Genomic DNA, 25413 nt, shown 5'->3' with positions numbered 1-25413 from the left:
GATCTGCTCAGACGAGGAGGAACGCGATGGACACCTACAGACGCTGAAAGACGCCCTCGTAAGAACGGGATATGACGCTCGACTTGTCGATCGACAGTTCCGACGGGCCACAGCGAAGAATCGCATAGACCTCCTCAGAAGACAAACACGGGACGCAACCAACAGAGTACCCTTCGTCGTCCAGTACTTCCCTGGAGCGGAGAAACTACACCATGTTCTCCGCAGCCTTCAACATGTCATCGATGACGACGAACACCTCGCTAAGGCCATCCCCACGCCTCCACTGCTCGCCTTTAAACAGCCACCCAACCTCAAACAGACCATCGTTCGCAGCAAGTTACCCAGTTTTCAGGAGAACAGCGTCCACGACACCACACAACCCTGCCACGGCAACCTCTGCAAGACATGCCAGATCATCGACACGGATACCACCATCACACGAGAGGACACCACCCACCAGGTACATGGTTCATACTCCTGTGACTCGGCCAACGTTGTTTACCTCATACGTTGCAGGAAAGGATGCCCCGGAGCATGGTACATTGGCGAGACCATGCAGACGCTGCGACAACGGATGAACGGACACCGCGCAACAATCGCCAAACAGGAGGGTGCCCTCCCAGTCGGGGAACACTTTAGCAGTCAAGGACATTCAGCCACCGATCTTCGGGTAAGCGTTCTCCAAGGCGGCCTTCGAGACACACGACAACGCAAAATCGTCGAGCAGAAGTTGATAGCCAAGTTTCGCGCCCATGAGGACGGCCTCAACCGGGATCTTGGGTTCTTGTCACGCTACACGTAACCCCACCAGCAAAAAGGGGGAAAAAATTTATATGTTTTTTAAAATTCTCTCTCTCTCTCTCTCTGCCATTTTGAGTTTCTTTCTGCCTGCCTGTGTAAAAGACACAATGTATATCGAGTGTACTGGGACGTGCTGTTCTCCGTGACTGGCCTGTTTGAATAACAACGACACCTTTTGATTGGTGTGATGCTGTCCCAACATCGTATAAGATATGCGATTTGAGAATCTTTTCATTCAATCATCTGACGAAGGAGATAATCTCCGAAAGCTTGTGATTTTAAAATAAATTTGTTGGACTATAACCTGGTGTTGTAAGATTCCTTACATTTGCCCTACCTATGAGACAATATCAGAATCGTTACTCACCCCTACCAATGAGACAATATCAGAATCGTTACTCACCTGTACCCATGAGACAACATCAGAATCGTAACTCACCCCTACCAATGAGACAATATCAGAATCGTTACTCACCCCTACCTATGAGACAATATCAGAATCGTTACTCACCTCTACCCATTAGGCAATATCAGAATCGTTACTCACCTCTACCCATGAGGCAATATCAGAATCGTTACTCACCCCTACCAATGAGACAATGTCAGAATCGTTACTCACCCGTACCCATGAGACAATATCAGAATCGTTACTCACCTCTACCCATGAGACAATATCAGAATCGTTACTCACCTGTACCCATGAGACAATATTAGAATCGTTACTCACCTCTACCCATGAGACAATATTAGAATCGTTACTCACCTCTACCCATTAGGCAATATCAGAATCGTTACTCACCCCTACCCATGAGACAATATCAGAATCGTTACTCACCCCTACCAATGAGACAATATCAGAATCGTTACTCACCTGCACCCATGACACAATATCAGAATCGTTACTGACCCCTACCTATGAGACAATATCAGAATCGTTACTCACACCTACCTATGAGACAATATCAGAATCTTTACTCACCTCTACCCATGAGACAATATCAGAATCATTACTCACCTCTACTCATGAGGCAATATCAGAATCGTTACTCACCTCTACCCATGCGGCAATATCAGAATCGTTACCTCTACCCATGAGGCAATATCAGAATCATTACTCACCTCTACCCATGAGGCTATATTAGAATCGTTACTCACCTCCACCCATGAGAAAATATCAGAATCCTTACTCACCTCTACCCATGAGGCAACATCAGAATCGTTACTCACACCTACCCATGAGACAATATCAGAATCGTTACTCACCCCTACCAATGAGACAATATCAGAATCGTTACTCACCTGCACCCATGAGACAATATCAGAATCGTTACTGACCCCTACCTATGAGACAATATCAGATTCGTTACTCACCCCTACCTATGAGACAATATCAGAATCTTTACTCACCTCTACCCATGAGACAATATCAGAATCATTACTCACCTCTACTCATGAGGCAATATCAGAATCGTTACTCACCTCTACCCATGCGGCAATATCAGAATCGTTACCTCTACCCATGAGGCAATATCAGAATCATTACTCACCTCTACCCATGAGGCAATATTAGAATCGTTACTCACCTCTACCCATGAGACAATATCAGAATCGTTACTCACCCCTACCAATGAGACAATATCAGAATCGTTACTCACCTGTACCCATGAGACAACATCAGAATCGTTACTCACCCCTACCTATGAGACAATATCAGAATCGTTACTCACCTCTACTCATGAGACAATATCAGAATCATTACTCAAGTCTACTCATGAGGCAATATCAGAATCGTTACTCACCCCTACCCATGAGACAATGTCAGAATCGTTACTCACCTGCACCCATGAGACAATATCAGAATCGTTACTGACCCCTACCTATGCGACAATATCAGAATCGTTACTCACCCCTACCTATGAGACAATATCAGAATCATTACTCACCTCTACCCATTGGGCAATATTAGAATCGTTACTCACCTCTACCCATGAGACAATATTAGAATCGTTACTCACCTCTACCCATTAGGCAATATCAGAATCGTTACTCACCCCAACCTATGAGATAATATCAGAATCGTTACTCACCCCTACCCATGAGACAATATTAGAATCGTTACTCACCTCTACCCATTAGGCAATGTCAGAATCGTTACTCACCCCTACCTATGAGACAATATCAGAATCGTTACTCACCCTCTGCTGAAATAGCTTGAAGTTGCCATAAGCTCTGTGGTGAGCAACAGTTCCTGTAAGCTGTCATTCACAACTGCACATATATGGGTAGTACACTTGCGCACTTGGTCCAGATCTTACACGTAGCTTGGCACAATGTAGTAACTCCAGAGACCATTAGTGCTCAAACATCATCTTTTCAACGCAAGCTTTGTGAAGTGCTAATCAAAGGGCTCTGCAGATGAGGAAGGACATGAATTAGCCTCCAGATCAGTTGGTTCCTGCTCCTGCACTGACCCTGCTCACTCGTGCCCTGTGAACCTATCACATCCCTGGGTGTTGGTAGTAACGGGTGTTCCCTACTGTAGTATGGACATGCATGAGAAGTTTGGAAAGAGCTGTTTTCTGAGGTCATAGTATGCAGCCTCATGCAGGGTTTAACAGGTGAGAGGAAACTGTTAGTTTTTCTTTTATTCGTTCATGGGATGTGGGCATCGCTGGCGAGGCCAGGGTTTATTGCCCATCCCTAATTGCCCTTGAGAAGGTGGTGGTGAGCCGCCTTCTTGAACCGCTGCAGTCCATGTGGTGAAGGTTCGCCCACAGTGCTGTTAGATGGGAGTTCCAGGATTTTGACCCAGCGACGATGAAGGAACGGCGATATATTTCCAAGTCAGGATGGTGTGTGACTTGGAGGAGAACGTGCAGGTGGTGTTGTTCCCATGTGCCTGCTGCCCTTGTCCTTCTAGGTGATAGAGGTTGTGGGTTTGGGAGGTGCTGTCGAAGAAGCCTTGGCAAGTTGCTGCAGTGCATCCTGTGGATGGTACACGCTGCAGCCACAGTGCGCCGGTGGTGAAGGGAGTGAATGTTTAAGGTGGTGGATGGGGTGCCAATCAAGTGGGCTGCTTTGTCCTGGATGGTGTTGAGCTTCTTGAGTGTTGTTGGAGCTGCACTCATCCAGGCAAGTGGAGAGTATTCCATCACACTCCTGACTTGTGCCTTGTAGATAGTGAAAAGGCTTTGGGGAGTCAGGAGGTGAGTCACTCGCCGCAGAATACCCAGCCTCTGACCTGCTCTTGTAGCCATAGTATTTATGTGGCTGGTTTAGTTAAGTTTCTGGTCAATGGTGACCCCCAGGATGTTGATTGTGGGGGATTCGGCGATGGTAATGCCATTGAATGTCATGGGGAGGTGGTTAGACTCTCTCTTGTTGGAGATGGTCATTGCGTGGCACTTGTCTGGCGCGAATGTTACTTGCCACTTATCAGTCCAAGCCTGGATATTGTTCAGATCTTGCTGCTTGCGGGCATGGACTGCTTCATTATCTGAGGGGTTGCGAATGGATCTGAACACTATGCAATCATCAGCGAACATCCCCATTTCTGACCTTATCATGGAGGGAAGGTCATTGATGAAGCAGCTGAAGATGGTTGGGCCTAGGACACTGCCTTGAGCAACTCCTGCAGCATTGTCCTGGGGCTGAGATGATTGGCCTCCAACAACCACTACCATCTTCCCTTGTGCTGGGTATGACTCCAGCCACTTGAGAGTTTTCCCTCTGATTCCCATTGACTTCAATTTTACTAGGGCTTCTTGGTGCCACACTCTGTCAAATGCTGCCTTGATGTCAAGGGCAGTCACTCTCACCTCACCTCTGGAATTCAGCTCTTTTGTCCATGTTTGGACCAAGGCTGAGTGAGTGCATATTTGATATCGTGTAATACTGGCTAGTCTTACCTTGGCAGCTTTCCTGAGGATATTGTTCAAAAATACTTACTTATCTGTGACTAGCCACAGGTATGGTTACAGCGACACCGTTTTAGCTGCATACACTAATTTTAGTGGAACATGCTTTACACACACTCACACAATACAGGTAAATGTGCTTCACATGTGAACATTTACCTAACAAACATCTACAAGCATTCAGTAATCAAGGAAGTAAAGCACTCACAACGATCAAGAAACACTCGCACACTCTGCTTTTCGACTTACAATTTTACCAACAAATGCACAAAAAGGTTAAAGTTTACATGCATACATGTGCGAATATGGGTGTTGAGACCACATGCCCAACGACAGTGTCCATTACTCATTTTAATTTACTAATTAGGAATGCAAATCGCAACATCTGGATTCCCAAATAGCCACATGTGGCTAGTGGCTAACATGTTGGACAACACTCCCTTCTTATACAAGTCATCTGAGACTCCAAAGGGGATATCAACACACAAGATCAGTGGGCAGGCAATTGGCGTTTGAATCACTTTGAGCATTCAAATAGGTAGGACTTGAACAGCATTTTGATGGTTTTGTTTGTTTTTGGCACCTAACTCCAATGTCAGACTGCATTTGGGCTCTTGTGTAGTCAGTTTGGCTCCAATATGAATCTGTATTAATACTTCAGAAGTAAGAGGAAATTTCCGATACAATTAACTTGTGGAATATATGTAACAACTTCCCTGTTGGAAACTAGCTGCGCCTGGTATCCTCCAGAATCATGTAGGTATCCCTAGACAGTATTTGTGTATTACCTTTTTCCTCCACAAAGAGAAAGGAACTCTTTCAAGGATAATCTCAGTTAAACAACGTTCGTTTAAATTCACAATATTCGGTTTGGTAGAGATACACATAAAAAGATATAATACAGAAATATTACTGTTCAAGGCATTTGTAAACAATTTTACAACACCAAGTTATAGTCCAACAATTTTATTTTAAAATCCACAAGCTTTCGGAGGCTTCCTCCTTCCCCAGGTGAATGTGGAACTGAAATCCTGGAACTGAATGTGGAACTGAAATCTGTTAAATAGGTCTTTAAGCTGCACTCAGAAGCATGGCTAAGAACTGCTTATGTTTTGACGAGGGTACAGTGGTTTTAACATTGAAATCTCATCTTTGCAGTTAAGATTTAAGGACCAAATTTCAGACTATATAAAAAAGAACAAAATCCCAATTCAACCAAAATCCCAACATTACTTAGAAATGTATTAAATGGCAAACACTTACAGATAGTGCCACTTTCCAAAGCAGCAATTAGCATTAAAATACTGTACCCACTCCTAATTACACAAATACCATAATGCATTATTAAAGAGAGTAATAATTACATTGGAATGAACATTAAGCTGTAACAATCTCAGGATTCAGATGGCAATCTTAAAACATTCAGTCATTCCCCTTGATGTCATATGAACCCACTGATAGAATTGCTGCCACATTCCCAACCAATTGTAATGCTACATGAATAAACCAAATATCTTCATAATTTTTATCGCAGTCACTCTTGGATATGTTGTTTTAGCCTTTTATTTGGCACTTGTGGTAACATCACATGGATGGTAGATAAAAGGGAACCAGTGAATGTAGTTTATTTGGATTTTCAGAAGGCATTCAATAAGGTGCCACATAAAAGGTTGTTACACAAGGTAAGGGTTCATGGGGTTGTGGGTAATATATTAGCATGGATAGAGGATTGGTTAAAGGACAGAAAACAGAGAGTAGGGATAAATGGATCATTTTCAGGTTGGCAGGCTATAACTAGTGGGGTGCCGCAAGGATCAGTGCTTGGGCCTCAGCTATTTACCATCTTTATTAACGATTTAGATGAAGGGACCGAGTGTAATGTATCCAAGTTTGCTGACATTACAAAGCTAGGTGGGAAAGTAAGCTGTGAGGAGGACACAAAGAGTCTGCAAAGGGATATAGACAGATTAAATGAGTGGGCAAGAAGGTGACAGATGGAGTATAATGTGGAGAAATGTGAGGTTATTCACTTTGGTAGGAAGAATAGAAAAACAGAATATTTTTAAAATGGTGATAAACTATTAAATGTTGGTGTTCAGAGAAGCTTGGCTGTCCTCATACAAGAAACACAAAAAGTTGGCATGCAGGTACAGCAGGCAATTAGGAAAGCAAATGGCATGTTGGCCTTTATTGCAAGGGGGTTGGAGTACAAGAGTAAGGAAGTCTTACTACAGTTGTACAGGGCTTTCGTGAGACCTCACGTGGAGTATTGCGTACAGTTTTGGTCTCCTTATCTAAGCAAGGATATGCTTGCCTTGGAGATGGTACAACAAAAGTTCACTAGATTAATTCCTGATATGACAGGGTTGTCCTGTGAAGAGAGATTGAGTAGAATGGGCCTATACTCTCTGGAGTTTAGAAGAATGAGAGGTGATCTCATTGAAACATATAATATTCTGAGGGGGCTTGACAGAGTAGATGCCGAGAGGTTGTTTCCCCTGGCTAGAGAGTCTAGAACTAGGGGGCATAGTCGCTGGATAAGGGGGCGGCCATTCAAGATTGAGGTGAGGAGGAATTTCTTCACTCAGTGGGTTGTGAATCTTTGGAATTCTCTACCGCAGAGGGCTGCAGATGCTCAGTCATTGAATATATTCAAGGCTGAGATGGATAGATTTTTGGACTTTAGGGGAATCAAGTGATCGGGAGATTGGGTGGGAAAGTGGAGTTGAGGTTGAAGATCAGCCATGATCTGATTGAATGGTGGAGCAGGATTGAGGGGCTGTATGGCTTACTCCTGCTCCTATTTCTTATGTTCTTATGTTCACATTTTTATTAATTATTACTATAGCCATATCTCAATTTGTTCATCTGGGGAAAAATGCCTTTTGTGAAAGCAATAATTTGAATAATACTTTGGAGTTGAAATTATGCTGTACGATACCAGTAATTATTTTATTAATAGGGGTGGGGGTGGTTGTATAAAATCCCTCTGGATCCACTATTTTAAGATTAATGCCTTCATTAAAATAGCGGACAAAGAATTTCATACAAATGTCTTCTTGATACTGTAATTGCACAGTGCAATTTAGCCAATGTTGTGGAAATGTTGAACAACCATATTGCTGTGTTTACCGTTAAAGGGTAACAGATTCCTCTGTTTTGTTTTAGGTTTTGATTCTAGAGCCAACCAAAGTCTACCAACCATCCTACATATCAATAAATAGTGAAGCAGATGAGAAAACAGTCTCCATATGGCATGTCTCATCAGAGGAAGTGGTAAGAATAGGAGATGTCAGTCCTACCCTCTCAGTCACAATGTATTTTGGATTCTTGTTTGCCAATTGTTTTGCTCATGTCCCTTTTTAAAATGAAGCAACGCAATCGTTATTTGTTTCCTTTCTTTATATATTTTGTGTTTAAACGGTGTGTGCTTGGAATTGCTTTGGTGGCTCAATTGTATTCCATGGTGTGACACTGGCAGACCAAGGAAATCCATGGTTTAGTTGCCTGATTTCAGCCCAGGCAGCATTGGGGGTGCGAAAGTTGGCCTCAGCACCCCAGCTTAAGCAGGGAGGAAAATATCAGCCATGGCCTCAAACAAACAGCAGACCCCTTGCCCTTCCCCAGATTACAGAGGCATCACATGCATAGCTCCTCTAGTCTGTCAAGTCAATGGATGATCTGGGTACAAACCCATATATCCTTCAGAGAAATTTTACTGACATGCAACAAGATGAGAAGTATACATGTGAGGATATTAGTTGAGGAAAGAATTGGGTTTGGCCGACATGACCCTCCCTCTTGATCACATAGCTTTTGTGAAAATTCATCATCTAAGTTCAGACGTGAAGGGTGGTCATTTGTTTGAGGTACTGAAGGGCTGCTGGTACCTATGGAACTATACTCCATCATGAACCAATGTCCTCAGGAGAGGAGGGAAGAGAACTGAGAAAAGAAGCAAATATTAAAGGGGTGAATTTCCTTACCATTTTCAGCATTGTTCCAGTGCATAATCATGGCAGATAACCTCTTGTGGCAGGAAACTTGGGCAGAAGCCAATTCCACTGTTTTCCGCCTTTGAATTGCTCTCCCTTACCTCACCTCCCACCCAGATTCCCTTGTGCTTTTTGGATCTTTCCGCAATCTGACCGCCAATTCCCAAGTGACCTCATTTACACATATTATAATGAGGGCCATTGGCACTGCAGTTCCGACTTACGTTATCTTACACTCGCCGTTCACTCTGGGTAACTGAGCCAGCTTTTGCCAGCATCAGCCGAGACAGGTGGAGGTGAAGAGTTTCTGTGCCTGAGAGTCAGGAGTGTTTCACTAGCGATTTCTGCAGCGGGGAAACACTTGTTTCAACAATTTATTTTGCCATTCTGCCTACACAGAGCATGACTTGTGTCTCACTGCTTACGACCGGATCAGAACACTGTCAGATCTTCATCCCCATCCTCCCCGACCCCGCCCCACCACCACTCCTTCCAAGGTGCAGGTATGGCATTCCATATGGGCATATCCTCGTACATCATTATCATGGAGGAGACACAGCACAGGATGGAGCAAAGGAGAATCTGGCAGCATTTAAGGAGGATGCACACCACCAGATATTCTTTCCCCTCCATAGAATATACAGGCAGTACAGGTCATATGAGGGCCTTCATGAGGAGATGTGCATAAGAAGAGTACACTTCACCATAGAGGACAAAGGCAGCTCAGTCACCTACAGCATGATGATCCACAGCCACACTGTAGCTATGATGGCGACCGCCGCACTCAACATTTTTGGAACAGGATCATTTCAGGCAGCCACAAGCAATCTGTGCAATATGGACCAGGCTGCTTTATAGCTGTGCGTCGGTCAGGTGACTGTCCCACTCTACAAGAGAGCTGGGCAATTTTGATACCTTTGATATCATGGCAGTGCAGTAGTTATAAGGGGTTGCTGTCTTTCCCAAGGTCCAGGATGCAATCAATGGCGTCCGTGTTGCTTTGCGAGCTCTGTTAGAAAATCCACCTCAACTACCTCAACAAGAAGAGTTTCCAGTCGCTCGATGTACAGACCGCGTGTAATAATAAAGAAAAGAAAGACATGTATTTATTTAACACATTTCACGTCCTCAGGATATCCAAAAGCATTTTTTTTCAACCAATGATGTACTTTTGAAGTGCGGTCACTGTAGTGACGTAGGAGAGGCAAAAAAACCTTGGGCTCGATGTTACCAGGGCTGCGGGTTCGCGGCGGGGGGGGGCTATTGGGCGCGTGGGTAACGCGCCTGGCGAAATCAGTCTGCCCCCCGCGCGATCGCAACCTAATTGGATCTACTTACCTGGTCTTCCGGGTTCCCCACTGCTGATCTGCGCGTCGGGCGGGCTGCGCATGCGCAGTAAGCTCTATCAGCTGGAGGAGCTCTACTTAAAGGGGCAGTCCTCCACTGACAGATGCTGCAACAAATTGGAAAAATTACAGCATGGAGCAGCCCAGGGGGAAGGCTGCTCCCAGTTTAATGATGCCTCACTCCAGGTATCATTAGATGGGGTGAGGAGGAGGGGGAGGACAGAGATCTTCCCCCCGGCGGGCGGGAGGAAGCGGCCTGCCTCTGCCACCAGGAAGGCCTGGCTCGAGGTGGCAGAGGAGGTCACCTGCACCACCAACATATCGCGCACCTGCATACAGTGCAGGAGGCGCTGCAATGACCGAGGTAGGTCAGCCAAAGTGAGTACACTTACTCATTCCCCTACACTCCATCTGCCACATCACCGCCCCCACCCCACATCTCCTTCTGCACTGCCAACACTACTCTGTCACATCACCCCTCAGACCCACTCAAAGCTCATCCTCATCTTACCTGCACTTACTCACCTCGCCAGTACTCATCCCGCCACTACCACTCAACCCAATCCTCATACAATCTCATGGCTCTATCTCATACTCACCCTCTCGTGCATCTCTTTCACAGTCAGCCTCACTCAACCTGCCACTACCTGTGCTGCAGCCACAGGGCATGCATCACATATGTGCAGTAGGAAGCGTAAGGCAAACGTGTCGTGAGCATGAAGGGGATGCACAAGGGTGTTTGAGGGTTTGTCATGGTTTTTACTCATATTGAATTTCTGACCAACTCACATCACATATTATATTGGCACCACTACTGCCACGTCTTTGCGAATCTTGTCTGGTTTGTGCAATAATGCCCTTTCCTGAGGATCACAATGAAGACCCACAATTGATGCCACCCATTGTGTCACTGCAGAGTGGGTGTAGGTGTATTTGCAGGGCTGTTTTGTGCAGACGACTGAGAGATGTCGGCGATGTCCCCGGTTGCACCCTGGAAGGATGCGGAGGAGAAGTTGTTGAGGGCAGTGGTGACTTTGACAGCGACAGGTAAGAAGATGGTGCTCGGGCCAGCCGGGAGCAGCTCGGCATGAAGGAGGCTGCAGATGTCCACGACTACATGTCGAGTGACTCTGAGCCTCCGTATGCACTGCTGCTCAGAGAGGTCCAGGAAGCTGAGCCTCGGTCTGTGGACCCTGTGGCGAGGGTAGTGCCCTCTGCGACGCATCTCTCTCTGCAGTTGCCCTCCCTCCTGCAGTGCAGGTGGATGTGTCACAGCACTGTGTTGTGGAGCTCCACGTGTCAGAGGTGGACGGCGTGGCCGGCGAGGCTAGTGATGCTGTTCGCCCTCCGAGGAGGTCATGACTGCAGCTACGGCGGCCCCCATCCGGAAGATGTACATCTGAGGGGGTCCGCAAGGTAGGTACATGTCTCTGGACCCCGGGGTAAGTGTGCAAGTTGGTGAATTTGATTGTCAGGAGGAGGGTGGTGGAGGCCAAACTTTGTCCCAAGTGACAGAGTGGACTCCTGCAATGAGTGAGGGTGTGAGGGTCTCCCCCCTCCACCTGTCAAATGGACCTTTGCAGCTGCCACAGGCTGATAGCTGCAACACGTCCATTTCAACTGGGAGTGTTTCCCCCAGTATGGGAAACAGTTCCAGTTGTCTCTAAAATCCCACCCCTCCTCACATATTCCCCTAATCAGGTCTGTTAATTACCTGAAATAGCAATGTAAATAGTCTTAAGTGGCACCCCGCTGGCTTTAATTGCCTACGGGATTCCCACATGCGGGGGCTGCGCGCGCACGTCGGCACGTCTGTGGGAAACCCGGAAGTGGGCGGGTTGGAGCCGGGCTCCGGACCCGCTCCGGGATTCCCCGATTTTCGGAGCCCCCCCACCAGGAACGCACCCGATAGCGGGTGCTAAAATGAAGTCCCTTATCTCAATTTAGGAAAAAACCCTGGGAAATTACTCTTTGATTTCTAGAGCTGATCAAAGAAGTTCCAGGAGTCCACGGTGAGTAGGAGACACTCCCCCCCCCTCACCCCCAGTACCCCACCTTCCTTCTAAAGAATTAAATTCTTTGTCTGCTATTTTAATTAATCTTAAAATAGCAGATCCAGAGGAATTACACAATATGCAAAGGTTCCTATACATCATTGGCAGATATGCTGGAAGTTGTCAAGATGCATTCACCCTCCAAAGTTCAAACCTACCTGACCTCCTCAGGGAAAGAAGGTTGGCACGGGACATGGGTTGGCACAGGGGGACATGGTTGGTACGAGGGCATGGGGCGAGTCAGTCATGGGGGAGGAATCGGGCGTAGTCGGGGGTGGGGAGGTGTCAGGATCGGGCGTCATCGCGGGGATCCACGATCGTTGGGTGGGTTCGGGGGTCCGCGATCATTGTGGGGGGGAGCTGGAGATCAGGGATCCGCGATCATTGTGAGGGGGAGCCGGAGATCGGGGATCGGGGGTCCGCGATCATTGTGGGGGGGAGCCGGAGATCGGGGGCGGGGGTCCGTGATCATTGGGGGGTCGCTGCAGGTAGGCTTTTTGGACCTGGGGAAGTACTCCTGCTCCTCCGGGCCAACAAGCTGTGCCAGAAAGGCACTTACCTCTTAGTCTCAGGTCTTCTCTCCTCCGTTCACGTGGCGTGAAAGAGAAGACCCGGGAATCACGGCCCCCCAGGGTTGAAATCGGAAACTGTGGTCGCCCGCCCTGGTGAAAACCGGAAATGGGCGGGTTGGAGGTGGGTTGGGGGCGGGTGTGAAATGGTTGGGATTTTGAATGGTCCCCCCACCCGCAATCCACCCATTTTTCACTTTTAAAATCATGCCCGATGTGTTTACCACTCACCATGTTCTCCTGGAACTTGTTTGATCACCTTCCGGAATCATTGAGTTTTTTCTTAAATTGGTCTAAGGTTTTCTTTCCCTCTCCATGCACATTGTGTGGTTGGTGGGTCGACGGGGGTCATGTATTTAGAGAAGATGAATAGATACATTGAACCAGAGAAAATTCAAGTATTTTAGGCATGGCTCTCTCATTCGTCATGGTTTCTTACTGTTAAAGGACGACGGACTAGCTGGCCTTTTTCTGTCATTCGTTTTTGTATGTTCATTCGGTACTCAAATACGCCTTGAAAGCCTGTCTTACCATAAAATGAGGCACTTTACACTATGACATTAGACTCCCTGCAGGCTACAGTGATGCCTGTTATATGCTAATGATGTGATAAAGCTTCATTTTTTAGGAGTTCCATGGCTGTTAACCTAGAAACAAATCCGACGATATAAATGCCAAACAATTGTGAGACTTGATTTGTTCCAGAAATTCAAACAGGGGCTTTTCAGTTCATTGATCATTGTTCACATAAGCAAAACGACAAAGTTGTTATCAGAGGCAATGTCTCACACACACACACACACACCCACACACACACAATCATACTGGAGCTGTATGCATTTCTATAGAAGATAAATGTTATTTGTACAGCTATTGCATGTACCGGAGGTGCTAAGTGACAAATAAATGGCCCCCTGTCCTCAGCATGGCCTGCCTCACTCTCCAATCTTAGTGTCTCTATCATACTGGATTCTCACCTTATCCAGTACAGCACCCACATACTGGACTTGACAGTAAGAGTTACAGAAAACACTCGGTTGAGAGTGAGCAAATCGTCAGCGTCTTGCCGTGCATTTAGAGGAGATGAATGGATGGGTGATAGACACATTAAACTGGAGAACGTTCAAGAATATTCGATGTGGCTCTCCCATTTGTCATGGTTGCTTACTATTAAAACTCTTGGCCATTACAGGCACTGTTAGGAGAGTGGGACATTTGCATCGACGGTGCATTTATTGTCATTGCTTCACTGTTCCGTGTAACTAATGTAACTAATGTACGTATTGTTATCTTTCTAACAGAAGGGGATTCATGAATGGAATTTTACATCCCTATCTATCAAAGGAATAAGGTGGGTGTGTGAAATAATACCAGTACTTTACAAAGCAGAAATCAGGGATGTAACCTTGCTTTAAAAGGTGTGAGTGTGCATGATGTGTGTGCATTTAAATGAGGCAATGTATGTAATAAAGGGAGATGTCTTGTGTCCTGACAACTCCCCTGGCTAAAAGGGACAAATGATGCAATGCAATAGCAGGATATATAATAGAGCAGGATGCAAAATAACGCAAGGTTACTTGTAGATAATAATGGTTACTGAGGAGTGATTCCAAGACAGGAATGTTATCTGTGATTGAATGCATAGGCCTTTTGCGCCAACTAAAAATTTAAGGGCAGAAAATGCTGGAAAAGCTCAGCAAGTGAGGCAGTGTCTGTGGAGAAAGAAACAGAGTTAACGTTTCAGGTCTTCCCGACCTCACTTGCTGAGCTTTTCCAGCATTTCCTGTTTTTATTTCAGATTTCCAGCATCCGCAGTATTTTGCTTTTGATTTAAAATTTAAAGGGCCTTGCCACCACCCATTAGCAATGCTGCATGCCAGGGACAAACAGACCTTCTTTGTGTCCAGCATTGCTATGGTGGAAATGATGGAAAATATGTTAACATATTTTCATCATTTACCTCAAATTTTAGTCCATCCACCCATATATGGATGGAAGTATTGTGAGCTGCCTTTTGCAGCCCGTTTTACATCTCTCCCGATAGAAGTCAATGGAAATAAAAATCGGGAGAGATGTAACACGGACGGCTGATTTGTTATCACCCGTTTTACACCATCGCACAAAGTCAGAATTACCCCCATTAGGTGATGATAGTGCTTCACAGTTTAGGGCAGTGGTTTTCTATTTTATCTATGTGGGGGATCCCCTGTATATAGAACGACACTCCCATGGACACCTTGTCATAAAACTTACCAAAGAGATATACAATGCATGACCTGACACTCTAGTAATGAGATTTTTATTTCTACTGTTCTTTATCTACAGGAGGGCTAAATAAAATTATAGGACAATTATTAATTCCTCAGCATTCATAAAATCAACGGCTGCAGTTGATGTTCTCATGATTTATTGTAAATTTAGTAAGACTATCTCCATTACAATGAAGAATGCGGACATGGAATGAGCACAGTGCCAATGATGAAGATGCAAATAGTGCAATATTTCCGTTGACAGGTTTCAAAACGTCAGACAGCAAATCCACGATCACTTCATTCGTGTATTTTATTAGACTCTGCCCTTTGAAGTTCAAGACTTTGGGTAATGTCTGATGGGAACTGTGAAGGAAAGCGACTATTGTCTAGCTAGAGGCTCTTGTCGTAGGATGCTGAGTGCTCTTCCCTGAGTCTAAACCATGGAAATACATTTGGGGGCAATTTTCCTGGCCTCCGCTGGACAGGAATAGGGTGATAGTGTGCTGAAAATGGCAGTGCACCAGTTTCTGCCCTGTTCCTGCTCCTGGTATGGCCGCTGCCAGTTTTTTTAGGGCTTTTACGTGGGTGGCCCAGGTGCCTAACTGTTTCAGATGGGAGCTTATTTTCAATATGCTAATAGGTCCTATGACGTCCATTGAGCCCAACGCAATATTGAAGTACCAATGGGCACAGCATGCTCCAGCCATGCTCTGTCCATTGGTAGCAGGCATAGAGTAGCCTAAACAGTGGTCTTTAAAGCATCCACTGTAGACCATTCAGAAAAAGGTAAGTACAAGTTTTTTTTGGAGATATTTTTGGGGCCAGGAGCAATCATGCTCCTCCTGGCCCCATAAAAATCTTCTAGCCTATTGCTAACCTATCCATGCAACACCCTCCACCCCACCCCCCCACCCAGTGATTGCCTCTCCCCCTTAAACTCTTTACTTTCGGAGGAGCTGCCGGATTTCCCACCCAGGCCGATTGGTGAGCGCTGGTCTAATATTATTGAGGCCGGGCGCTCAAATGTCTTGGGCCTTATACTGAGGATATCGGGCGAGTGCCATCCGATGTCCACCCGGAGTTAAACTCCATCGTGTTGCCATGTTCAATAGTCTAATGAACTGTGGCGAGTCCTTCAAACACTTACCTACTGTCAGCTTAATGGTGTATCTCTCACGGCTACAAGGCCTCTAACTTGTTCCTTAGTAAGAGAGAAAGACTCGAATTTATATAGCACCTTTCACGACCTCAGGATGTCCCAAAGTGCTTTACAGCCAATTAAATACTTTTGAAGTGTAGTCACTGTTGTAATGTAGGATGGTACAATGTCAGATGGTGCATTTGGATCACAGTTCTCCTCATGGACCTCAGTTTGAATGTCACTGGCTTTGGACATGACATGAATCCTAATGTGCATTTCTCTCTGTGTTCATTCCAGTATATCCAAATGTGACGAGCGCTGCTGCTTCTTGTACGTCCATGACAACTCTGATGATTTCCAGGTCTACTTTTCCACAGAGGCTCAGTGCAGCAGGTGAGGTGTAAACAGATAAACCATCACTGCCCGGATAATTTGGGAGAAAGAGTCCTGTTTATGCTAGAACTTATCCACCATGTCATGGTCGTATGATTGATTATGAAAGGCCTATCACTGCCTCAATGGGGAGTGATGCAAGAGACACTTGCTTTTTGACTTTGGACGATAGTGTAAATAAAAATGGGGAGAGATGTATAATGGGCATCTGATCCGAGATCATCCATTTTATACCATCGCCCAAAGTCACAATTGCCCCCATTCTGCTTGAATAACTCTTTAAATCTTTAACTGCTGTGCTGACTGCCAGAGAAAGTTTGCTCTATATTAGGTGTAATATTTGTACTTACTGAATTATAGGGCTAGCTTCTATTTGCATTGCATCTGAGGAGATGTCTATGCATTGATTGCAATATCATTACTAATTTTGCAAGGCAGCTTAACAGTTGATAGTGACCCTTTAAGTTAACATGGTAAACAATGTGGAGGATAGTAACAGACTTCAAGAGGACATAAACAGACTGGTGAAATGGGTGGACACATGTCAGTTGAAATTTAACGCAGAGAAGTGTGACTTGATACATTTTAGTAGGAAGAATGAGGAGCAGCAATATAAGCTAAATGGTACAATTTTAAAGTGGATGCAGGAACAGAGAGACCTGGGGGTGCACATACACAAATCTTTGAAGTTGGCAGGACAAGTTGAGAAGGATGTTAAAAAGAATATGAGATGCTGGGCTTTATTAATAGAGGCGTAGAGTATAAAAGCAAGGAAGTTATGCTAAACTTTTATAAAACACTGGTTAAACCTCAGCTGGAGTATTGTGTTCAATTCTGGGCACCACACTTTAGGAAGGATGTCAAGAGAGGGTACAGAACAGATTTACTGGAATAGTACCAGGAATGAGGGACTTCAGTTATGTGGAGAGATTGGGGTTGTTCTCCTTAGAACAGAAAAGGTTATGGGGAGATTTGTTAGAGGTGTTCAAAATCATGAACGGTTTTGATAGAGTAAATAAGGAGAAACTGTTTCCAGCGGCAGAAGGGTCAGTAACCAGAGGACACAAACTTAAGGTAATCGTCAAGAGGGGAATAGGACTAATTGGATAGCTTTTTCAAAAAGCCAGCACAAGCACGATGGGCCAAATGGCCTCCTCCTGTGCCATACCTACTATGATACAACAGTTCCATCTTTACTTTGTCATTAAATATGTCCTCAAGTGCGTTGGGATACAGTTTCTAGTTCTCCTCTCCCCACCATGGTGAGTTCCCAATCTAAGCCATGCTGCTGTAGGAAGACACCTAGCAGAGGCAAGGCATTCTGCTTCTTCCAGCTCCACGGGAAGGGAATGAAAAAAAACCTTCCCTATCATTTCTTCGGCGACCTCCAGCGGTCCCATTAAGGGCCGTTGGTTAGGCCTCTGTAGAGCTGGAAAAGCTAGTCGGAGCATGCACGACGCAGGCCCGAGAAATGGGAGAAACGCAGACCAGTTTCTACCCCTTTGTCCTGAAATTTCACTGGGATGCAATCCTGGCAGTGACGCTGGGATTGAGCCAACTGGTGCCTTCCAGTGTGGACCACGCCAGCGTACATGGGGTCAGGGGAGGGCGTCTAATTAGCATGGGCCTGGCAGGTGCCCACTTTATGACCGACCCATGTGCTAATCCACACAGGGCACAAGCTCTGCTCAGGGGGTCTTACCACCCCCTCCCACCACCACCCCCTCCATTCCCTGCTCAGAGAAACAATTCTCTGACCACTTTGCTCCACTCACAAAGGGAGCCAATAATAATTTTTTTTTTAAATTAAATTTTCTTCAGGGGCTCAGACCGCTTCCCTGGCTTGGGCCCCCTCCCCTTTTTCACCTCAGGGGCACATACTTGTTCTATTCAGGAGGCTGGACAGGGAGTACCCGCCATAGACCCTGCTCCCTCAGGTGCAGGATGTTTGGGGCCCTGGCCCCTTTCCCTGCACCTTCTGCTGGAATTACAGTGGGAGCGTACCAGGAGGCCCATGTAACTTCAGGGCCTGTCTGCTTTTAATTTATTTTAACCAACTTGGATTAATATTATTTTAACCACATCCCCCGCACACTTGGGTGCTTTTAAATTCTCTGCCAGCCACTCTGAATTGTTTTGTAACCATCTTCCAGGTTTTATCGCTTAGTAAAGGAAATTAATGATGAAGTGGCAAGCGGTGTGGAACTGGAGGGCGACACTGATGGAGACACACTGGAGGTATGATGGTAAACAGTCCTTCATGGTGGCTGCACGTCTGTGGTGATCCCTTGAAATGGAAGAGCTATGTGTAGAGTTTCGTGCAGGGCCTGTGCAGGGGTCTGTGGAGGGATCTGTACGGGGATCGGTGCAGGGGTCTCTGCAGGGGTCTGTACCTAAAATAGTAGCGAGGAATTTCAAAATGTTAAAGATTTGTCCACTTGAATCTATTGGAGCATTTTCAAGGCAATCATGTGACTCCGGGGGCAACAATGCGACATCAATGGACCTCTCCTTGAGGCTTCATTGGAGTACAAAATGGGAACAGAGGCAAAGTTGTTCACTTTAAATATGGCCACATGGTAGTGAAATTGTTCTTCAGCGAAAGCACAAAGTCAAAGGAGAAGAAGAGCAGACGCGGTGTAAAACAGGGCGGGCGCGGTGTAAAACAGGGCGGGCGCGGTGTAAAACAGCGCGGGCGTAGTGCTGCTTTGATTTGGCTCATTTTGTGCTTTCGCCGATGATCAATTTCACTCCCATGTTTCTGACAGTTCAATTTAGTAAAATAAACTTGTATTGGCAATGTAGTTGCTAATAGTCTCCTGTTTTACATGCTATTCCTTTGGTCCCAAAAACCATATGCTCTGAGCATAAGGTCTAAACTCCTAGTTTCCTGAAAACCCTGTTTGGGGTGGAACTTCCATCCATTCTAAACATGGTCCCCTATGTCAGAAGGAATATGGCCGGGGGAGGGGGAGCTCTCAAATTAGACGTTTCCTTGACTCTTGCCTGGGTTGTGCCAGATGGTCGGTATGCCAAGAGAAAATAAGCATTTATTTCGACCTCAGCTGATGGATGTGAGCTCCCATCTTGGGGTCCAAGCCTGTGTCTTGACCTGGACCCCTCCCAAGGATCTCAGCTCTCCTTGTGGCCTGATTGGCTTCCTTCAAAAGGGGGCTGATAGACCCTTTGAAATTTTGCACTTTTGGTTGGGGCTGCCGCATTCGGACCGAGTGTCTAGTCTCCGCAGTCGGACCGAATGTCTAGTCTCCGCAGTCGGACCGAATGTCTAGTCTCCGCAGTCGGACCGCGTGTCTAGTCTCCGCAGTCGGACCGCGTGTCTAGTCTCCACAGTCGGACCGAGTGTCTAGTCTCCACAGTCGGACCGAGTGTCTAGTCTCCACAGTCGGACCGCATGTCTAGTCTCCACAGTCGGACCGAGTGTCTAGTCTCCACAGTCGGACCGAGTGTCTAGTCTCCACAGTCGGACCAAGTGTCTAGTCTCCACAGTCGGACCGAGTGTCTAGTCTCCACAGTCGGACCGAGTGTCTAGTCTCCACAGTCGGACCGAGTGTCTAGTCTCCACAGTCGGACCGAGTGTCTAGTCTCCACAGTCGGACCAAGTGTCTAGTTTCCGCAGTCGGACCAAATGACTAGTCTCCTCGTCTCCCACCAGTCAAATGGAGATCAGGGAGCCTCCCCACTACGGCCACCAACCTTGGATACTTGAATGACCGTAGAGGTTCTGGGCAGGCTGATCCCAGCACTTCGATCAGAACCAGAGACCCATGGATTTGCAGGGCCAGAAATTTGTGTCTGATCTTTTCATTTGTGAAAAATATTTCTTTTAAAGAAATAAAGACAGAGTTGTATTTATAGTGCGCCTTTCACAACTTCAGGACGTCCCAAAGTCCTTTCCAGCCAATAAAGTACTTTTTGTTTTGAAGTGTAGTCACTGTTATAATGTAGGAAATGCGGCAGGCAGTTTGCACAGAGCAAGGTCCCATAAACAGCAATTTGATAATGACCAGATATTCTGTTTTAGTGATGTTGGTTGAGGGATAAATATTAACCAGGACACCGGGGAGAACTCCCCTGCTCTTCTTCAAATAACACCTTGGGATCTTTTACGTCCTCCTGAGAGGGCAGATGGGGCCTCAATTTAACGTCTCATCCGAAAGACAGCACCACCAATAGTGCAGCACTCCCTCAATACTGCACTGGAGTGTCAGCCTGGATTTTGTGCTTAGGTCTCTGTAGTGGGACTTGAACCCACAGTTCCAGCATTCCACCAGTGACTAATTGTGTTTTCCCTTCCCTTCCAGTATGAGTATGACTATGAGGAGACTGAAGAGAGGGTGGTGTTAGGTAAAGGCACATACGGAGTGGTCTATGCTGGGCGGGATCTCAGCAATCAAGTGAGAATAGCAATCAAAGAAATACCAGAGAAAGATAACAGGTGAGTGTTGGATATCTCTGTTTGTCCCTTAGTCTTCCTGGGCCACTACAAATATAGATTGGTGGTAAATAAAATTTGCTTCCAGCTCTTTTTTTACGTATGTCAAGGATAATGAGCACAAAACATTTACATGCACTAAGAGAGGCACCCTGTCAATCTGCATTGAATGTTCAGTGTATATCTCTTAATGGATGCCATATAGATAATTGTAGTGAAAGACAGAAGATATGGCTGTGTTAGTGAACCAATCTCCACTAGCATCTGCATTACAGATTTCTTGTTGACAGTAGAAGAGCTTAGGACAAATAGTCAATGCTCTTTTTCCACCTTGAGAAGTTATTCAGTCATTCTTGTTAATTGAGAACACTATGAGCTCTGGACAGTAGCACTAGGTTTTACATAGAGATGTAAATTTTCTCATAATCTGATCATGGAGTATTATATACCTATATAATATAGTCTTGCATAAGTTTGCACTTCCTAGCCACAAACCTTACTTCCTGTTATTAGAATTTGTGGTCACAGTTTTTGTGTCAACATTTACCATTGTAATTTGGTATGTCAACACTTCCCATTGAATTTTGCTATGTCAACCGTCACCATGTAGTTACAAGCTTTGACCACTAGGTGGCTCTGTGGAGCAAATTTCTGAAGGCTATCCCAACTCTGTTTGCCGAAATATCTTCATCTACTGGCTGTGGGCAGTGCCATAGGCAATTTATTAGTATTAATGATAAATATATTGTTATTCTTTTAGCTGTGTCACCCCAGTGGGGAGAGGGTTCTCTTTAAATAGACCATTTTCACATTTATTCCCTCAATAAAATATTTATTGATGTTATACCCCTTTGATGTGGAATTGAGTGTATTTATCAATATGAATTCTGAAAACAACATTTATTTGGATCGATACTCTATGTTAAAATTAATGAGTGGCACTGTTAAGGAATCGGAGATCAGTGAATGGATAGAAACATTAATTACCTTTCAAAAATTCAATTCCATTTAACAGGAAACTTTTCGGCCAGCTAGTATATCTGAAAGCCAATTATTTATTCATTAGCTAAATAAATCGGCTAAGCTCAGTGAAAAGACATCTATGGTAATGGGAAATCGATCTTGGAGCAATAAATCACACCACTGCCAGGTCACCAGTGCCATTCTGGTCCAGTCTAAGTGCCAATGGTGATCAAAGCAGCGTTAATCCAGCAAATTGGATATCGCCATTGATTTTATACGGGGGAGCGGAGCTATGGTAATGATATTCTCACTGTTTCGGCGAGGTTGACAGTGACGCAGTGCAGAGGGTTTCAGGAAATTTTTGGTCTGCTGTAAGTAATGGCCTGAGTCACTCATGTCATATCATTGATGCGCTATTACTACGGTGCAAGATTTCAGCAAAATTCCGGGCTCACAAGTTTAATTTTGGTGCAAAGCCAAAACCACATTTGCACTGTATTGGACTGGACACTGACACTAAACTTGTAGGAGCGGATCTTTCTCACAACTGGCAGTAGTGGGATTAGGAGAGGAGCCGAGAGACATTATGTTGGCCCCCAAAAGTCCACTGCCACTTCCGAGATTTCCAGTCAGAAATGCCAGCAGGCATTGAATGCGTCCATGCATATTTGGCCAACAGTATTCAAATTAGATGTTAATGATGGGAATAGGTCATCCGACGGATTTCCCAATCGTTAACGCTTTAGCATCACTGGGCCTCAGGAAAACTGTGCTTTCCTAGAACTAGCTTTGATAAGGTGGCAGAGGGAGGTTTTAAAAATGAATGGGCCACTTGCCTAATACAGGGCGAGAAATCAAGATAAAGGAAGACTTGTTTTTCTTCAGCTAGGGTTGTTGGCAATGCTACATTTCAGCAGGTGCCACAGCCATTTCCTTCACCCGCACTTGAGGTTGGTGAGTCCACCAACAACAAGTAAATGAGCCTGGGAATTCCAGTGGGGTCAGTGGTCACCGGGAAGGGCGGGCTCATAGCTCTGGATTGGAAAACTAGCCCGTAGTGTGAATGCACCAAAAGATACATTCATGAGGAAGCAATTTCAGTCTGTATTGAACTTGTGCTCGACCTGATCTGAAAGTGCTCGATGCTAATACTGGGTGCAGAAACTGAAAAGTCCCCCAATACTGATATCTTTCACCTTGATCACAAAATTCCCTTTTAAAATTATACATATTAATGAACGAGTAAAAATTCTAGCAACTTATTCTTTAGTAAATCGTAATTTTCAATCCCTAGATACTCCCAACCTCTTCATGAAGAGATAGCTCTACACAAGTACCTTAAGCACCGGAACATTGTTCAATACCTCGGTTCAATTTCTGAAGATGGCTACATCAAGATTTTTATGGAGCAAGTGCCAGGAGGTAGGTGTATTAAATCTCTCCTTGTACACTAGCACTTTCAAACTGTTTTCATATTGGGTTTAGTGGCTGCTAGCTCTGCCAGCTCGCAGGTCTCCCGCAGCTAATAGCAACCCTAAAATAAACTTGGCACATTCACTAAGGCAGAGGTTATCAACTTCGGATCCAAAAAAGACAAATCGGAATATTTTCTTTATGGTGAGAGACTAGGAGCTGTGAAGCAGCAAAGGGATTTAGGTGTCCATGTACACAAATCTCTAAAAAGCTAGTGCACAGGTACAAAAATGAATCAAAAAGGTTAATGGACTGTTGGCCTTTATCTCAAAGGGGTTGGAATACAAAAATGAGGAAGTGATTCTGCAGTTGTATAGCGCCTTGGTCAGACTCCATCTGGAGTACTGCATTCAGTTTTGGGGACCGCACCTCAAGAAGGATATGTTGGCCTTGGAGGAGGTACAGCACAGATTCACCAGAATGATGCCAGGGCTTAAAGGGTAATTTTTTGAGGACAGGTTGCATAAGCTTGGCTTGTATTCCTGTGAGTTTAGAAGGTTGAAGGGTCTAATCGAGGTGTTTAAAATGATAAAAGGGATTCAATAAGGTAGATGCAGAGAAATGATTTCCTCTGGTGGGGGAATCCAGAATAAAGGGCATAATCTTAAAATTAAAGGCAGGCCATTTAGGAGTGAAATCAGGAAGCACTTTTTCACACGAAGGGTAGTGGAAATCTGGAACTCTCACCCCCAAAATGCTGTGGATGCTGGGGATCAATGGACATTTTCAAGGCTGATTTTTGTTAGCCAAGGGTATCAAGGGATATGGAGCAAAGGCAGGTAAATGGAGTTGAGGTACAGATCAGCCATGATCCAGTTTTGAATGGCGGAACAGGTTTGAAGGACTGAATGTCCTACTCCTGTTCCTATCTTCATACGTTCCTATGTTCTTATGTTCCTACTGAGTCTCCCTAGCTGCTAGTCTTAGTAAATCTGGGCAAGTTTGCTTTGTGATTTTTCCTGCACATGAGGTGCTGATGGCCGTACTACTCCACTAAACCCAATATAAATGGAGAGTCAGTGTACTTTATCATAGGATAAGCAACGAGAGCCGATTAAAACACGAGACTGTGTTTAAAACATGCTGAATTTTGCTGCTATGCAAACAGATATGGCAGAATCTGTGCTATTTTTAAAGTGCTTGTTGGTCTTCTGATACTTCCATAAGCATTTGGAATGAATTTAAGTAGAGACATCAGGGTAGAAATTGATGTGCATTGCGCCCGTTTCTCATGCACAAATGGACACAAAGCATACCAGTGTAGCAGTGGGACTGCCAGTGCCCAATCTGCACATGCGTTGGTCCCACTGCTAAATTCATGGGGCCTGTCTTCGCTCGGACGAGCTGCCTGTGGAGGCACGACAAACGCCTGCAGCTCGCTCCGATTATGTTGATGAGGCCCAAGGACAGCTTTCCATCAATCCTTAGGCCTCTCAGTTCAGACGTACTGAATGTAGGCCCGAAAATAGGCTTAGACTAATTTCTAGACCATCTTTCTGTGGATGTTAGAAAGGAAATTAGGAAAGCAAAGAGAGGGCATGAAAAAATACTGGCAAGTAAAATTAAGTAAAACCCAAAAATGTTTTATAAATATATAAAGAGCAAGAGGATAACTAAGGAAAGAGTAGAGCCTATTAGAGACTAAAAAGGTAACCTGTGTGTAGAGGAGGAAGATGTTGGTATGGTTCTTAATGAATACTTTGTGTCTGTCTTCACAAAAGAGAGAGATAACGCAGAGATTGTAGCTGAGGAGGAGGAGTGTGAAATATTGGATGGGATAAACATAATGAGAGAAGAAGTATTAAGGGGTTTAACATCTTTGAAAGTAGATAAATCACCAGGCCCGGATGAAATGTATCCCAGGCTGTTAAGAGAAGCAAGGGAGGAAATAATGGAGGCTCTGAGCATCATTTTCCAATCCTCCCTGGTGTGGTGCCAGAGGATTGGAGGACTGTTAACATTGTATTGTTGTTTAAAAAGGGAGAAAGAGATAGACTGAGTAATTACAGGCCAGTCAGTCTAACCTCGGTGATGGGTAAATTATTGGAATCGATTC

The 25413-nt window shown here is 45.2% G+C and overlaps 1 protein-coding gene across 1 annotated transcript in view; it reads left to right on the top strand.

Annotated features, from left to right (window-relative positions):
- map3k15 (mitogen-activated protein kinase kinase kinase 15) overlaps positions 1-25413 on the top strand; it is a 160093-nt gene that overhangs the window by 82030 nt on the left and 52650 nt on the right. Inside the window, exons 10-15 of the mRNA XM_067992682.1 lie at positions 7887-7994; positions 13984-14033; positions 16373-16468; positions 18622-18706; positions 20791-20924; positions 23179-23306. Of these exons, the coding sequence (XP_067848783.1) occupies positions 7887-7994; positions 13984-14033; positions 16373-16468; positions 18622-18706; positions 20791-20924; positions 23179-23306 (601 nt within the window). The remainder of the gene's footprint in view (positions 1-7886; positions 7995-13983; positions 14034-16372; positions 16469-18621; positions 18707-20790; positions 20925-23178; positions 23307-25413) is intronic.

This window comes from Heptranchias perlo, chromosome 11 (assembly GCF_035084215.1).
Source record: "Heptranchias perlo isolate sHepPer1 chromosome 11, sHepPer1.hap1, whole genome shotgun sequence".
Taxonomy (NCBI): Eukaryota; Metazoa; Chordata; class Chondrichthyes; order Hexanchiformes; family Hexanchidae; genus Heptranchias; species Heptranchias perlo.
Note: the sequence above shows the minus strand (reverse complement) of the source record. Positions and strands in the feature narration are given on the sequence as shown.